The sequence below is a fragment of the Phyllostomus hastatus genome, unplaced genomic scaffold (assembly GCF_019186645.2).
Source record: "Phyllostomus hastatus isolate PE091 unplaced genomic scaffold, TTU_PhHast_1.1 phas_scaffold_129, whole genome shotgun sequence".
NCBI lineage: Eukaryota > Metazoa > Chordata > Mammalia > Chiroptera > Phyllostomidae > Phyllostomus > Phyllostomus hastatus.
In genome coordinates this window covers 14,367,785-14,385,139 of record NW_025334009.1, presented here as the reverse complement: position 1 = coordinate 14,385,139, position 17,355 = coordinate 14,367,785, and the positions used below count along the sequence as shown (strand labels likewise).

At 48.2% G+C, this 17,355-nt stretch overlaps 1 protein-coding gene across 1 annotated transcript in view; it reads right to left on the bottom strand.

Annotated features, from left to right (window-relative positions):
- The window catches only part of SUSD5 (sushi domain containing 5), a 30,992-nt gene extending 13,873 nt beyond the window's left edge, over positions 1-17,119 (bottom strand). Inside the window, exons 1-3 of the mRNA XM_045857261.1 lie at positions 16,674-17,119; positions 11,275-11,452; positions 6,864-6,982 (exon numbers count right to left, since the gene is read on the bottom strand). Coding sequence (XP_045713217.1) covers positions 6,864-6,982; positions 11,275-11,452; positions 16,674-16,764 — 388 coding nt within the window. The 5' untranslated portion in view covers positions 16,765-17,119. The remainder of the gene's footprint in view (positions 1-6,863; positions 6,983-11,274; positions 11,453-16,673) is intronic.
- Positions 17,120-17,355: the final 236 nt, after the last annotated feature.

The window sequence follows — 17,355 nt, the reverse complement described above, 5'->3', positions numbered from 1 at the left end:
GGCTCCACACGGTCTGAGCAGAGCATCCTGAGACGAATGGAGCAAAGTCATGAGCCTCGGTCAAATAAGGTTGAGCCAAATGCCAGCTGGTATCTCAGGGGCAAAAGACTCCGTCTCTGTCTCTACCATCCACTGCTGCCTACATCTCACCGTGAATGTCCCTGTCTTTTCTCCTCGCACCAGGATCTAGTTTCAGGACACTGTAGGCTCTTCATACTCACTCACTATCAGAGGACTAGTGAATACTTCCAACCTCACGCAGCTCTGTCGGTGGAACCTACCACCAAGTCTTTGGGAGGGAAATCCAGGATCAGGTTTTGAGAGTAAAGGGGAACTGCAGGCCAAGTTCACACCCCCCTGGACTATGGGGACCTTCTCCCTCAGATGTCATTTCCAGAATGGCCTGGGCTAGATTCTGGCTCAGGAAAACCACAACAATGCCCCTGAGAGTCTGGGCCCACAGGCCATACGTTTCTGCATTCCCCACCAATGTTCAGGACAGAAAACACACTGCTCCTTATGTGGCGTGACTTCAGAAGCTCCAAGACCACAATTCCATCACTCAGCACAACCAAGTGCATGCCAAGAACACCACCCATGCCCAGGTGCCACTTGAATTAGTCCCTTTCACTATCCTTCCCATCACTAACCTTCACCAGCCTTACAAGAGCCCTATGGAAGACAGCTGGCTATGTACCTGGGCCCTATTCTCCTCTTTAGGAAAACTTACATTTGGGTGGTCTTCACGGCTATTCTCAATTATTCCATGGGTAGAGATTGGGGTTGGAAGATTTCTCAAGGGCTGGGTTTCAACAGTTTCAACAGAAAGAACAGTCTCGATTATTTTCTCTCCCAAGGAAAGAGATTGTATAAGAGATCTTGTCTTGCAAACAAATAGTATTCATGAACAGTGACTTGTTTTCAATTTAAAAGGGTGCATTTGCTTGCCATTCAGAGCTTCTATGATTTCCGGAGTCTAGAAATAGTATAAAAGCTTATGCTTTTATTTTGAGGAATTTTAAGGCTTCCATCATGGCATCTGACATTCTCAAGAGGAGCCTGCAAACCCCCATTATTGTGTCCCAAACCAAGGAGGTAGGTAGGCATTCCCACACAGATGCTTGACCTTTCCTCCTTCCTTCTGGCGTTACGTAGGCTACGTGAAGAAGTCACCTTTTGTGCCCACCTGCCCAGCTCCCTCCCACTTACTCCACCCAGCACGCCACCCAGCATTGTCCACCCAATTTTATCATTTGTTCTCAAACTCCCTATCATTGCTTCTCAGCCCTGACTGTGCACCGGAATCTCTTAAAGTACTTCTCTCTCTCTCTCTCTCTCTCTCTCTCTCTCTCTCTCTCTCACACACACACACACACACACACTGCTGTGTTTTTGAGTTTCTGAGTCAGTAGGTCAGAGTCAGGGCCCAAGAATTTGCATTTATAATAAGTTCCCAGGTGATGTGAATAGTACTGGTCCAGGAACTACCCTTGGGTGGGGTCTCCTGCTCTCAAGAACTATTGCATCCTCGAAACCAGGCCAAATTAACACATGGTGACAGCAATCCAAACAGAGACCACCCCCGGCCCTGCCGGCGTGGGGAAGGGAGGAGTCTCTGGGGAAAAGGCTCCAGAGGACTATCTGGGCTTGAAGGAAACGTTCTACATCTTGACCGAAGATGAGTGATTTAAATTTTCTTTCTCCTTTTACTGCCATGACTACATGTTCATGTTTATAATGAGAAAATACATTAAAAATATAAAGTGGAGCTAGTGAAACCCATCTCATTAGGTTGTTACCAGAATTAAAGGAGCTTATGCCTTTCGCGGTGCCCAGCACATGCCTGGAACTTCACAGAGACATGAATAAACGTGAGTTCCTTTCCCCAAGCAAGTCGGAAACTGATGGTCCTTTGAATCATTCTTCAAGTCATGGTGGTAATCGAATGCCCAGTTTCCTCAAACCAAATATAGCCGAGCACACAATGGCGGAGTAGGAACTGAGGGAGCAGGGGCAAAACAAAGGGGTTCGTAAGATCCATCAGAACGTGGGCCCAGCGGCACCATGGCCCTGGCTGCTCAGAAATGTCATGTTCCTGGGAACTGACTGTGCATCAGGACTGACGCAGCCCACGGGGGTTTGGGAGCAGGAAACTCAGTCCTGAGGGAGCAAGACCTGGTGCTGTTCGGGCCTGGGTGCTGAGTGCAGAGGAGTGCCTCACTGCTGACTGTGCCGGGGAAGCTTTGGGCTGCCCGCTGGGCCCACTCGAGCAGCTGGGGGCGCTCTAGTCCTGCTCCCTCTCGGGAAGCATGAGTTCCGCGGCTCGCACAGAGCTAGTCTCCCTAAACCATCGTTCCTCGGTGAGCAATGTCCTCTCCTCCTCTCCCTAACAGCTATTTCCAAAAGACCCCTTTCAGATTCCACCTCAATTGCCATTGCCTCAGGAAGTCTCCTTGATTACCCTCCTTCTCTGTGTCATGGAAACACATTCATCTCTTACGTATCCTTACGCATTGTCACCTCCTTGAGGGTGGGAATGAAGTCTCTGTATCCAGCTGTCTATCTGCCTATCTATCTATCTACCTATTCATCCATCCATCCATCCATCCATCCATCTGAATCACCCACAAGTCCGAGCACCGGACTTTGCATTACCCTGGACAAACAAACAAATTGCCAATGTCAGGTCAATGGCAATGAGCTCAGAGTCTTCCACACTCCCCCAGGAGACCCTGAACTAAGTAAGTTCTATCCGGTGTTCTGAGCACTGCGCTTGGTTCCAGTCTCGGGGATGCAGTCCAGGAATTTCCCCAGAGCCAATGCTGAGGCAGGGGGCCTCCTCCAGGAAGACCTGGGAATTGGCTACTCTCAAAATTTCCTGATCGCTCTCTCTCAGGATGAGCCTCCCGCTCTCCTCTTGATGACATGAAGGAAGGGAACGGTTCCATTTCTGTTTTTAAGGGAAGTCTCAGCCATGGCTGAGTATGCAAGGGAGGTGGAGTGCCGTGCTAAAGGAGGGGTGGGTGAGGGCGGCTGGTGGGGAGCAGCAGCCCAGCCAGCCCTGGCTGGGGAGGGGTGGGAGACAGAAGCACACCCAGAGTGAGGCCTTTTGGGTGCACTCCAGACCCCACGCCGTGGACCCCAAACAAGCTGCCAAGAGAAGCAGAGCCAGGGAACCCAAGTGGAGGCAGCTTATTTCATCAGCATCCAGTTGGTTAAAAATAACTTCACTTATTAGTTTAAGTGAGATCACCACAGGACTGGAAATTCACTCTCAGTGAGACAAAAGTACTGGAAGGAAAATGAGAAAAGTCTACATTCATGATGAATGTTCCACGGGCTCTGTTTTCCTTCTGGGCTCTCTCTAAGGCACCCGCCTGCCGCTTCTGGAGTTAGCACGCACGGAGCCGAGCAGCATAAGCATGAGAAGCGTCATTGGGAGGAAGGCAGCCTTTGGGGACGATACTGCACCGGGAAGCATGCCGCACCAGACCTCACGTACACTCCTGCAGGAGCCCCAGGGAGCCCCCTGTTCTCAGCTCCTGCTGGGGCCCAGCCCCTTCCTCCAGCACTCAGATTTCCCTGCTGCCTGCGCTGTCAACCAAGGGCTCCTGAGCCAGCGGAGGACCATGCAGGAGCAGTGTACCTGCCCTTTCTCAAGGACGAGAGGCAGAGGAGCAGGGACAGGGCTCTCCTGGAGTGTCCTTTGGGCTATCCTAGAAAGCCCAAGAGGAAGCAGCCCTCTGCCTCTAATCCCACCTCAGCATGGCCCACCCGAAGCCTCCCCATGAAGCAGGCCTGCAGGACACAGACTCCTGCTTTCTCCTCGGAGCCCCTCCCCACCGACCTGGAGGTGACTGGAGGCCAGGCGCAGGCCAGCCGCCCTGGGAAGCACTTGGACTCCAATGCTCCGCACACCGCGTGGCTTTGCCTCACACGCGGGCTCCCCATGACTCGGCTTTTTTTTGGTTTGGGGGCCCTTTTCCCTGTTGTTGTTATTGTTGCTTCTTGTTGTTGTTGTTTTTGGAAGAGTATGTAGATTGTTTTGCATTTTTGAAGTTTCTTGTTTTTATGGAATGTCAAAGTTACAGAAAAAAAGTATAAGAATAAGGAGCTCCCATAAAACCCTTTACCCAGATTCACCAATGTGTTTTATTTTGCCCCATTCGCTTTACCATTGTTCTCAACAGAGAGAGAGAGGGGTATAGCTGTGCACAAACGTTGGATCGACATAGAATATATGTGACTGTGTACATACGTGCATCCACACCTGTCATTCTCTTCTGAGCCATTTGAGAGTATGTTGTAGATATGACATCCCTTTGTCCCTAAAAACCTCAGAATGTATTTCCCAGAGCAAGGATATTCTCCTACATAACTGCAATACAGTTACGAAAACCAGGGAAATGCAAGCATTGATACAATACTATTATCCAATTCCTAATCCGTGTTCACATCTCATCAATTATAGCTACTTTCTCCTGGTCCAGGATATAATCCAGGATCACACATTTCATTTCATTGTCGTCTTTATATTCTATTTTGAGAACAGTTGCTTAATCTCTCTTCGTCTTTCTTATAGGTCAGTCATTTTATAGGATGCTCTTAATTTGAGTTTGGCTGGTATTTCCTCACAATCAGGCCTTTGGGCAGAAATACTGCTGACCTGAAGTTGTGTTTCTCTGAGTGCAACATAGCAGGAGGTACATTATATCAGTTTGGCTCAATTGCTCAATTTTGGAGTCACCATCATGGCTTTGACCTTGGATGGTTTTGACCTCTGGCTCCTTGCACTGCAACTCTGGAGGAAGAAGGGCACACATTTGCATACACACAACGTATTTAAAGGCCTGTGAGGCAGAAAGTCCAGGTTATCCTATTGGCTGATGAGAAACACAAAGTTTAGTCATGCCCACCATCCCAGCCAATAGCCAGCCCACTCCAGGAGTAAGGCCACCTACCTAGCAACTGACTGTAGACTCATGGATGAGCCCAGCTGAAACCAGCAGAAGAGTACAAATTGCTGGTGAAAAAAAAATGAATGAACTAAATAAGCCTCTGCCTTTGGGATGGTATGTTACACAGCAAAAGCTAACTGAGACTTCTCATTTATTAGGGGAAAGAGAGAAGACTCAGAAGCCCTGTGTACTCATTTGAGATCACTGAAGAATGAAGGTTACGCTGTTTTTCTTCTGGCTTTGTTTGTCTCCCTTGGGGGATTAGAACCTTTGCTGATGGTTGGGATTCAGGGGACCACTTAATTCACTTCCACGATTTAAGAAAACAAACCATGGCCCTTGCTGGTGTGGCTCAGTGGATTGAGGGCCAGCCTGCAGACCAAAAAGTTGCTGGTTCGATTCCCAGCCTGGGCACATGCCTGGACTGGGTTGTTGGGATGTGTGGGAGGCAACCAGTCGATATTTCTCTCCCTCTCTTTCTCCCTCCCCGCTCTCTCTAAAGTAACTAAATAAATATTTTTAAAAACCCACGGCTATTGTTCTTCCGCAGGCCTTTCCAGAACGAGGCTATATTTTCCACTCACTTGACTGACAGATGGTATTCGGAGACTCCCAACACTCCTCTAAGCAATCAGCAACCGCAGAACCCTTCCTGGAGGAAGACCCCCTAGCAGCAGGGAAGCCTACTGCTAACAAGCACCTGGCAAGCACCAGCCAGGGCCTGGGGCTCCAACGTGGCTCCTCAATTTATTCATTCCTCTGACCCCTTCCCTGGAGATTAGAACTTGGCACCTCTGGGATGCAGCCTGAGGGTCTGTGTTTCTGACAAGTTCATCTGGTACTGCTTATCATCAGAGAGACTGGGGGAACTCTGCTCTAGAGAAGTGGCTCTCAAACTGGGCTGCATGTTAAAATCACCAGGAAGCTAAAACAACAACAACAACAACACACACACACACACACACACACACACACACACACCCTAGTGTCCAGGACATTTGTATGGGCTTCTCCTGGGTTGGCACCCAGGCATCGGTATTTTTACAACTTCCCAGATGAGACCAGTGTGCAGCGAAGCAGTACCTGGGCGGATGTCTGTGACTGATGGGTAAGCAGCTCTCTCTCTCCATCTGCATGAGCGTTCCCTTTGCACAGCTTGTGTTTCTGACAATGAAGGTGGAAGTCCACCTTCAGGGCACACGACATGCTGCCCTGGGGATTCCCTGATGGCTTTCTCTCACTCAGCTGATATCCCGGGAGGAAGCTGAATTTTCCTTCCTAGGATCAATGTCCTAAATCTTATACATTTGGGGGGAAAGGGTTTTCTTTCTTTACATAGTGCTGTGTACCACGAAGAAAGACAGAAGGGTGAGTTGTATCAGCGGCTGTAGCAGATGTGGTTAGGGGTTGCCCATATTCCTGAGGTACCTTTCCCATGCCCATGTACAGGGGCTCCTGGTGGGCACCTGCGTATCTTGGTTGGAGTGTGGCCCTCGGGCTACTGGAACCCTTTGCCTGTGCACATCATAAACCAGAAGAATCAGGAATTGACATCTCCCTGAAGCAGCCCTTAACCAATGACTGACAGGTGCTCCCTCACACCTGACCCAGAAAACTGTGATGACCCACAGTGTCTCCAGAGACCCCCCTGCGAGATGCAGCCAAAGTTACCACGGCCTCATTGCCACTGTGGACTGTGCTGAGTGTTTCACCATTGCCCGGTCGGCTTCTTTCCCATGTCCACTGCCCCACCGTCCTGCTGGCTTTTCCTAGGAAGTCACCTGACACCCCATGTTCAGTGCATCCTCATCAGAAGGTCTGCTTCTGGAGCTGGAGAATGCAATCTAAGATGGCAACCCCCACAAGCACACGCTCCAGGACCCTTCCAGAGGCTCTGGCACTGACCTTCATCCTTCATACAAAGGGCACTGTGGGTGCCGCCAGGAGCCGGGCTGCTCTCAATTCTCACGTCGACAGCTCTCATGACTTGCTGCTCACCACTCCCCTTGCTACACACCGTTGTCCTGCAAGAGACAGAGATGACACTGGGCTAGGCAGAGGAACTAAAAATGGGGAAGGACGTTCTTTTCTGCTGTCAGCTCAGAACCAGCAGAGATTTCTCTGATTCAGGGGCTTGGGGTGAAAGTATCAGTATGGAAACACTCCCCCCAGCAAAGATCTAAAATTAGGAAGTCATGGGGGTGCTCAGGTTTAGGTCACACGTATGCATTCAAGTTTCAGAGGTAATAAATGCATTGTGGATCCCTTCTAGTACATGCTTGCTCTTTATTTCATAAAATCCTGCTCTTCTGTTTTTGCAGGGGACTTGTTTTGCTGTTCTTTTTCATATTTCTCAAAATGAATGGTTAGTTCACAAATCTTAAGCCTTTTTCCTCTTCAAACACAAGCACCTAATGCTTTACATTCCCCTCTGGGTATAGCTTTAGTAGCACCCCATGGGTTTGAGGATGATGTATTTTTAATATCATTCGGAGCAACTTATATGCTAGTTTCCACCATAATTCTTTTTGTTCCATGATTTATTTAGGGCTATCTTTTGTAAACAGCAAACACTAGAATTTTTTCAAAAATTCACCTGATAATCTTTGTTTTCTAATTGGAGCATCTCATCTACTTAATTTAATCACATATTGCTTTGAGTTTAAATCTGCCACTTTTCTATTAGTTCCACCCATTCTTTCTTCCTTTCTTCCTCTCTTTTTCTTTCCCCTACTTTGTTTTAATTCTTTTCTTGGCATTCTCCCTTCCTCTCTATTGCTTTGGAAGTTATATATCCTTTTAGCATTCTTTTTGTGCTTGTCCCAGAGGTTATAACATTTCCTCCACTTACTAAAATGTAATATTGCTTCTTCCCCAATGACACAACTTAAAGTAACTAAAATACTATGTGTTAACATACTTAAAATGCTTCCTGACGGATATGGCATTTTTTGGTGTTTAGCATCATCACCACTGCTTTACGGAATTATGGAATTTAGGTTTATGCCCCGTTTCTTCTTTCCATCCTCTCCTACATCTGCCGCCTTCCGCCTGTAATTATTTTCCTCCTGCCTGTAATGTTTCCTTTAGTGAAAGTCTGATATAATGAATTTTCTCACCTGTTGTGTGTCTGAAAATGTCTTTATCTTTACTCTTGGAAAATATCCTCACTGAGTATAGAATTCTAGAATGGCAGTCATTTTTAATTTTATTTTTTTTTTAGCACTTTGAAGGTATCATTCAATTGTCTTTGGCCTTTTATTGTTGCTCCTTGAAAGTACTTTTTTTCTGATTACTTTTAATGCTTTTTCTTTATATCTGACTCTGATTAGTTCTGCCATGATGTGCCAAGTTGTGAATTTTTTTTATAAAGGTTTTCTTTTGAAGATTTTATTTATTTATTTTTAGAGAGGGAAGGGAGGGAGATAGAGAGAGAGAGAGAGAAACATCAATGTGTGGTTGCTGGGGCCTGTGGCCTGCAACCCAGGCATGTGCCCTGACTGGGAATCGAACTTGCCACACTTTGGTTCGCAGCCCACGCTCAATCCACTGAGCTACGCCAGGCAGGGCTGAATTTCTTTTTGTGTGTCCTGCTTGTGTTTTGTCGGGCCTCATGAGTCTGGGCCTGGATGCTTTCCTTCGGTTGTGGGTAAGTCTCCGATTGCTTCTGCTCCATTTCCCATCTCTTCTCCTTTCGGAATGCCAATCACATGCCTCTTCTTTGCCTTTTACTCTTCTACATTTTTCATCCCTTTGTCTTCTGTTCTGTATTCTGAATACCTTCCTCTGAAACACCTTCCAGTTCACTAATTTTCTCTTTGACTCTTTTTAGTCAGCTCTTAGATCTCTCTCTCTAAAGTTCTCAATTTCAGTTACTGTATTTTTCATTTCTAGAGTTTCCATTTGGTTATTTTTATAATTTTCTGTCTTCTGCCAAAATTCTTCTTCTTACTTCTGTATCTCTAAACACTATAAAGAGTCATTTTAAAGATGGCATCCACCAATGCTGTTCTCTCGAGTTTCTATTGGCTATTTTTGTTCTTATTGCCTTAGCTTCTCATGTGACTGGTTATTGTATATTGCACGGCAAACCCCATACTTGTAAAAATTATTTGTGGAAATCAATTGTCTAAGACAGTGTTATCTCCCTCTAGAGATGATTTTTTAAATCAGTTCTGCTAGCTCTCTGGAGCATTGGAACTCCGGTTTCATCTTAATCCACATTCATGGGTTAAGGGATGTCCAACCCTCAGCCTGTGGCCCAACATAAAATTGTAAATTTACATAAAACCTTTTTTTTTTTTGCTCATTGGTTTTTGTCAGTATTTGTGTATTTAATATGTGGCCCAAGACAAGTCTTCTTCTTCCAGCGTGGCCCAGAGACGCCAGAAGGCGGGACACCCCTGACTGAAGCCGTGCTCCAGGTCCTCTGAGGGCCTGTGTGCTTCTCGCAGCTTCCTTACAGCCTTGCCACGTCCCAGCCCAAAGCAAAGGCACTCCCCAGGCCCCACCCACACAAAGCCTGACTTCAAATCCCTGTTCTCCTTGTCCTACATCACTGTTGAAATTGGCTAACCAGCTTTTCGGCCATCTTTTATGGCATGTGCAAAGTCTCCCAGGAGACAAGTGGCCCCAAATTCTGTATTCACCACCCTAGACCTCCACAGCTACTATGCCTGCTCTGCTATCAACCGCAAGACACACTGCGCATTGAGTACTTGGTTTTTGGTGGGGAGGGGGATGGCTGTGATGGAAAAACCCACAGTGAAATGGGTGTACACACTCATGGTTAGATACTTCTTGGTTCCAGTAATATTAAAATGGAAAACCTATTTTTAATATGTTGTGTAGTGACTATATCAAGTAAGTGTGTTTGCTTTACGAAGAATTATCATTGTAGCAATGTGGAGATCCACTAAGTTGTCGTAACACTCCACAGCAAACCCAGAGAGAAAGGACCTTTCCAATGACTCGGCGCTGATGCCTGGGAGACCTAAGGCTGGCTCCGAGCTCGCTCTTCAGAATCTCTGCGTAGCCTGGTTACCTGATGCAGTGATGGGAACAGACGAATGAAAAATGCCCATACTTGACTACATAATGGGAACATGCATGCACGGGACATATTTTGTCTCCTTAGGAACCTGGATGTAAAAAATATAAGGCAAGAAAAGCGTAGTTCCAGATTCACTGACGGGCTTTGGATGGAGCCTCAGTTGTCCCCTTTTCTCAACGGCCGCTTCACCTGTGGCACACTGTGTATGTGAGTCCCCACGGTGGTGTGTGCTTTCCACCGCCCTCTGCCAGCCAGACATCTCGAGGGGCATTGTCTACTACTGGAGTCCTTGGATCCCCTTCCTTTCTCAGTGGGACGGCTCCTGCCATGTCTGAGTCTGACCACGGAAGCAGTCCGCAGCACTCATGGGAAGTTTTCTCCTAGCTGGCCACAGGAATTACTTCTCCACCGGGACTCCATGGGGCAGGAACTCAGGGCATGGTGGAAATGGCTTGTCTCCGCTCTGTAACGTCTAAGGCCCTGAGCTGGGGAGACTCGTAGGCTGGCAACCACTCTGCAGCTGACAGCTGGAATCACCTGGAGGCGTCTTCACTCACACTGCTGGCAGGTGATGATGGCTGTTGGCCGGGACTTGGGTTGGGGCTATTGGGGAAAGGATCCGTGGGGATGCCTCCACCTGGTCTGGGCTTCCTCAAGCACGGCCATCCCAGCACACTCGGACTTTTCATGTGTCCTCTCAAAAGTGAGTGTACTCAGAAACCCGGGCATGGATTTTTCTGACCAACCTCAAAAGACACAGTATTTCTCCTGCTGTATTCTATTGGTTGAGGCAATACTACACCGTGCCCGATTCAAATGGAAGCAGTGTGAAAGAATTTCTGGCTACATTTTCAAACCTCCATACTGTCTTCCTATTCCCATGCATGCAGAGGCATACCCACAGAGAAAAACAGGCAAAGAATATTGACCAAACAGTTAAGTCATAATCTCTGAGGTGGAGAAGAAGAGAGAAACTCACTTGGTACTTTATATGTACCTATATTATTTGAAGTTTTCACATGTATTATTTTTGTAAATTAATAAGGAAATTCAAAACCACCAAGCCCAAGGGGAATAAACAGACAGAACTCCAGAAAAATGTTTTTACATGAGAACTTAGAACCAGAATGTCCTGGAAGCCCCAGGCCCCTGCACTGGGCCTATCCTGGCGTCTCCAGGAAACAATAACTGAGCCCCCATAGGAGCCCTGGTGGGGCGGCCGGGTGAGTGGGAAGGACAGCTAGCCCGGCTCTCCCAACTTACCCCAGAGTGCCGTCCGCCAGCCAGCCCGTGGCGCACACGGCGAAGGTGCAGTCCTGGACCACCCGCCGCAGCTCCTCCGCAGACGCCAGGTGAGCGCCCCTGCTCCTGCAGGAGAGCCGAGCCTCCTCCAGGTCCAGCCCCCGAGAGCCATTCTGAGACTCCAGCAGAAAGAGCTTCCCTGTGTGGGGACAAGCACGGACACAGGCTGACTCCGGGGTCCCTGGGGACCAACGGACTCTCAGCAGACCCACTCTCCCACAGACGCCTACTTGCCGGAAGATCCCAGTGCAGCCACCAGCCCCTGGCACTCATCCCTGGGACTAGGTGTGGGCGTTCACACTCGTGTTTCATCCCATGCTCTTATTCTTGTTTTCTTAAAAAAAAAAAACAACCTGATCATCTGCTCTGGCACCTTTATCTGGAGAAGGCCTCTAACTATTCCTTTTAAAAAGGTGTTTTACAAACACCATGTGGCAAAGCTCAGTGTCCGAAGTTTCCCCGTGTTGGGTTCCCTTGTGTCCAAGGCGCTGATTCAGGCTTCAGCTTTGCCTTCTTTCCCCTGCCCCAGCTCTGGGGCGACCGCATCCCTGACAGGCTGGTTCCTTTCTCTCTGCCCCACCGTCTCAAAGCACCATCAGGCCCTTCCCGCAACGAGTTCGCTTCATTTCCCCAACCAGGCAAGACAGCGAGGGCCAAGGCTGGAGCACCCTCCCTGTAGTATGTGAACATACATGGACGTGCAGCGGGCCTCGGGCCCGTGTGCAGATGGGTGAAATGAGAACACGGATTCAGAGTAGAAAGCGGACGCTGAAAGCCAAGGAAGCTTTAGGCAAGAAATCCGTGATGCCGCGGGGAGTGCTGTGGCCCCCAGGAGCCTCCCGGAGGGATGGAGTGACACCGTGGGTGGCCCTGTGAAGTTTCAGGTAAAGGCAGGAGGGGAAACACCCCAGTTAGAATGAGACACCTCACTTCCATCTGTCCGCAAAATGATCACACTCTGTTGATTTTATTAGAGGAAGATACCCATCATCTACTACAAAATTAAAATAATAAATATCATAAGCCCCCAGCTTTGGAACCAAAAGTTATAGAAAATGCAAACTTTTTCCACATTAAGCGTATCCGTGGGTGACGGGTGCTCCCTCAGACTTGGTGGAACTGGGCAGCACACAGCCTGAACCCCTGTACCTACCGGCCCTGCCTGCAGAGGCGAGTGCGCACCCCCAGGCCCCTTTGTAGTCACAGCATGTACCGATCTGGAAAAACACTGTCAGGAAGTTAAGCTGAGGTTTTGATGGTCAAGCCCCTAAGCAAGGGGGACAAAAGTGAAAGCCCCAGGCCCTGGCTGGATGGCTCAGCTGGCTGGAAATGACAAAATCCACTTCTAAATAAACCGTGGGTTCCAAGTTGAAACCACAAGTGAAATACAACGTATTTATTTCATGGACAAAAACCTGTGGAGAAACCGAAGTTGGACTGAAGGGAAATGTGTAGCTGCTGATGCTCACATCACAGAAGGAAAATGGTGGATAATTATTTCAATTTCTAGCTCCCAAACATAGGAAAAAGAACCTCAAATTAAAGCTTCTAAAGAATTAGAAGAATTAATAAAGATAGAGCAGAAACCAATGAAATGGAAAGCAGATGTTTAATAGAGAAAATAAAGCCAAAAGTTGCTTCTTTCTAAAGAATGATAGAGTTGATGAACCCTTAGCAAAACTGATCAGGACAAAAAAGATAAACTACAAATGACCAATATCAAGAATGAAAGGGGAAATCATTACAGATTCCACGGACACCAACGAGAAAATAAGAGATTATTATGTAACGTATGATAGTACATTTGACAGTTCAGGTGCACTGGACAAGTTTCTTCAAAAAAAGAAACTTAGCAAAGCTGACACAAAATGAATAAGAAAATCTGAATATTCCTTTATCTACTAAAGAAATTAAATTAATCATTTAACATCTTCCCATAAGAAAAACTCCATACGTGATCTCATTACTACACATTAAAAAAACAACTAACAAACCAAAAAACCCCACTTTACAGAAACCTGTTTAGAGAACAGAAGAGGGAACAACTTTCAGACTTGTTTCAGAAACCATACAGCGCTGGCTTGTGTGGCTCAGTGGACTGAGCACTGGAAAGGTCGCCGGTTCGATTCTCAGTCAGGGCACATGCCCGGGTTGTGGGCCAGGTCCCCATCTGGGGATACGCGAGAGGCAACCAGCTGATGCTTCTCCCACACATTGAGTTTCTCCTCCTCTCTTCCGCCCTCCCTTTCCCTTTCTCTAAAAATAAATAGATAAAATCTAAAAAAAAAAAAAATCCCATTATAAGCCTGATGCCAATACCTGGCAAAAATATTATAAGAAATAAAAACTACAAGCCAATATGTTTCAGGAAGCTAGAATCAATAACCGTCTGTTCCCCTCACTCCAGGCTCAGTGCTCAGTCATCTCTTCTCACTGAGACCCTCCCCTAGGGTCCCACCCTCACACACGGTTTCAAAGACCATCCTTACACAAGGACTCACAGTGTTCTCTTCAGTCCTGACCCTTGCCATTCACGCATCCACGTCTCCAGCCCGACCCTCTCCCACCTGGATGGACCACTGAACTAGCATCTTACATGGTTTTTCTATGTCCAACCTTGTTCTGGTCCCATCCGTTCTCCCTACATCACAATCAGGGTGATCTTTTCAAAATGCCAATCTAACCAGTCAGTCTACTACTGAAGACCATTCGATGACTCTCTGGCCTTGTGTGAATGAAAACAAAACTTGGCCGATGAGGCCCCACATCACTGCACTCGCACCAGTTTTCCGGGCATCACCGTGAACCACTTTCGCCTTAGACTCTTGGCTGCAGCCACTCAGTCCCTTATCCCATGTCCCATGTTCCCTGCCACCCACCGTTCCTCTGCACATGCTATTCTCACTCAGACACTCTCTCTTCCTGCTCTTCTTTGAGTTAATCTTCCTCACCTTTCAGATTCTCCTATGCCAAGTCAAAATCTCCTAGTCCATGCCCTCGCAGGACCTCTGTTCTTTCATCTGACCATGTATCAAAACTGCAATTACACATTTCATTCATACAATCACTTGCCAAATGTCTCTCTCTTCCACTAGATTTTAAGCTCCCTGAGAGCAGGACTTATTTCTCCTCACCACTCTATCCTCAACACCTAGGGCAGTCCCTAGCGCATAGTAGATACTCAATAAATTACCCATTGAATTAATGAATCTTTTCCTGTCGTCACTACCCAAATACAGTTCATTTGCATTCAGTTAGTATGAAGATTTTTGACTTTCAAAAGTATGTTAGAAGTACAGTGGCAGGTCTTTGTTATGCCTGAGGTGCATATCTAATTAGTCACGTGTAAACTAAATGTTTTTCATTTGAATTTATTTCACTAATTTTTTTTTAATACATCCATGGAGTTTTTAGTAACTGATTCTGTCTCTCTTCCAATGTCTGTAGCACATCACAGTTTAACTGAACATTTCTCCTCCTTCCTTCCATCACTGTTGAACTCAGCTAAGTGTGGGAAGTGGTGACAGTTAAGCACATGTAGTGAAGAATCCTTTCATAACATAGGTTATAATTCTTCGATGGCTCAACCATAAGTGTTGGAGCTCAGCAAATGGAGTCTGCTGAAAGCGAGTGTACCTGTAATCCTCCTCTGGGGAGAGGGGAGAAGGAGAAACAGGAGAAGGGGGAAAGAAAGGCATTTCTGGCAGGCGGTAACAAGGAAACATGCTTGGCTACTGTCCTTACTCTCTCCTTGTCCAGTGATACCTCTGCCTTCGGTTTTCTATGGTCCACACCCAGCCCGACAGGCACAAAATACTGATCCATTAAGCAGTTATAGTGGGGTGATGCTCTAAAGCCTCCTGGGTTGCAGAAATCTTTCTTTAAAAGGAATCAAAATCGGTACAATAGTATACATTGTTGAGCGGTTAATACTAGCTCCAGTTTATTCTACTTGCAGTCTTTAAAAATCAGTTAATTTTTATGACTCAATGTCAGGCAAAAAAAATGACAAGAATTAAAAGTGGATTGACTGCTAACAGTTATGGGATTTCTTTTTGGATGACAGTAATTTTGTAGAAATTGGTGGTGATGCTTGCACAACATAATAAATACACTAAAAACCACCGAGTTGTACCTTTTAAAATGGTGTTACATGAGTTATATCTCAATTAAAAGCTGACAGTGATCACTAAGAGCCTTTGAAGTGAAACATGTTTTCTAACCCTTTTCTCTGGGACACGGAGGAATAAGACATTCATTTTTAACTACAAGCAAAGAGGTCTTCAAGCTAGCACTTAGGACAAAGAACACCAAAGATTCTAAGCCGGTATCTAGAGGTTTCTCTTGCTTCCCCCTTCCCTAAGCACCGTGTTTCTTTTTGTCAAGTCGTCTAGTTTCATGCCACATTGTTTGCTAAATAGCAACGACATTTAAAAATATACCGTGCATCCTAAATCAGCCAAGGATTGTTCTCCTTCATCAATCTAATTTGCCTCAAGCTTGGGTTTACTAGAAACCCCTCCTGGACGTGAGAACTGCTGGTTTCTTTCCCTTCCGATCCTCCTGCCTCAAATCAACCAGGTTTTGTTCCAAAATCAAAACACAGCTGAACCAGCTTTTCGAAATTCAACGGATATAAAGCTGCGCGATCCTGCGAATCAAGGGAAGCACTGAAAGCTGAATTGGGCTCGGAAAACACACAAAGAGAGGTGTGCCAGTTCTCAACACCTGCAACAATCCGTTCCTTACCTGTACCTCTAGCCTCACGGCAGACAGCACCTTGCACTCTGGGTCCAGCCACACTATCATTTACCCCCTTTTCCCCGCCACTCACAGCACAGGGCCTTTGCATGTGCTGCTCCCGCTACCCAGGACGCTCCCCTCCACCATTCGCCTAGCTGACTCCCACTCATCTTTCCCATCTTCCCGGACCAAGCCAAAATACCGACGGAATCTTCCGACCACTGGCCCTGCCGTCAGGGGCACATTGGAGAGTCGTGGAAAAGTCCCTCTCTTCAGAGGAGGTTCTAGGGCACTCCAGACGTGATTTCAGTGTAAAGACCTTTCTTGGAGATGTGGGGAAAGCTAGCGGCGGGACTGCAGGACCAATGCTCCCGCTTACTCCGGTGCGTGAAGGAAGGGTTCAGGAGCACAGTGCGGGCGCTTGGGCGAGCTGAAACTCCGTGGGCAGGGAGAGGACGCGGGGCTGCAGGACCGCCGCTCGCCTCCTTCCCTCCCAGGCTTGCGGTTTTCCGGGCTCGTCCGAAAGGGCACCCCAGCGAGCTCCGCTTTCCCTACCCAGACCCCAGGCACCGCTCCGGTCCCCGCCGCCGCCTCCCGGGCACTCCGCGGACACTCACCATCCGCCCGCACGGAGAGGCGCGGCAGACCGAGCAGAAACAGGGCCGCCGTCCAGAGCCGGGCGCGGGGGCCGGGTCCCTCGGCAGCCATGGTCCGGGCGTCCACGGGCTGGCGGGCTCGAGTGAGGGCTCTGGCTGCGATCGCGGCCGCCTGCGCCGCTGCCCGGCGTGCGCCACTCGGCTCTGCGCGCTTCGCTCTGCTCGCGCGTCGCAGGCTTCGCGCCCGGCGCGCCGAGAGGGAGGAGCGCGGACGACCGGGGAGGCTGGGGACGCCGGAGCCGCAGCCTTGGGGCCCCGAGCCCCCGGGGGTCTTGTCCGCGGCGCCGGGGAGGCGGCTGTAGCCGGGCTCCGCCTTCCTGCTGGGCACCTGGAGGCCTCTGTGCCAAGAGAGGCTGCGTCCGACAGCGAGCTCCCAGGGCGCCGCCGGGGCGGAGGGTGAGGGCGCGGGGAGGCGCGGAGAGCAGAGGCTTCAGAAAACCCTCGCCGGCCTGGGGGACTCTCTCGACCAAAGGGTGACGCAGTCTAAGAGGCTGAGCTCTTCCCGGAGGACCGTTAAAAAACGGATGCCTAACTGTGTCGTTCGCCTCCTGACTTTCCAGCCCGCGTCCTCCTATAGAAGGAGAGACATTGTTATGAAAAAGAAGAATCAAGCTTGCCAACCTCACTCTAAGAAGTGAAACGC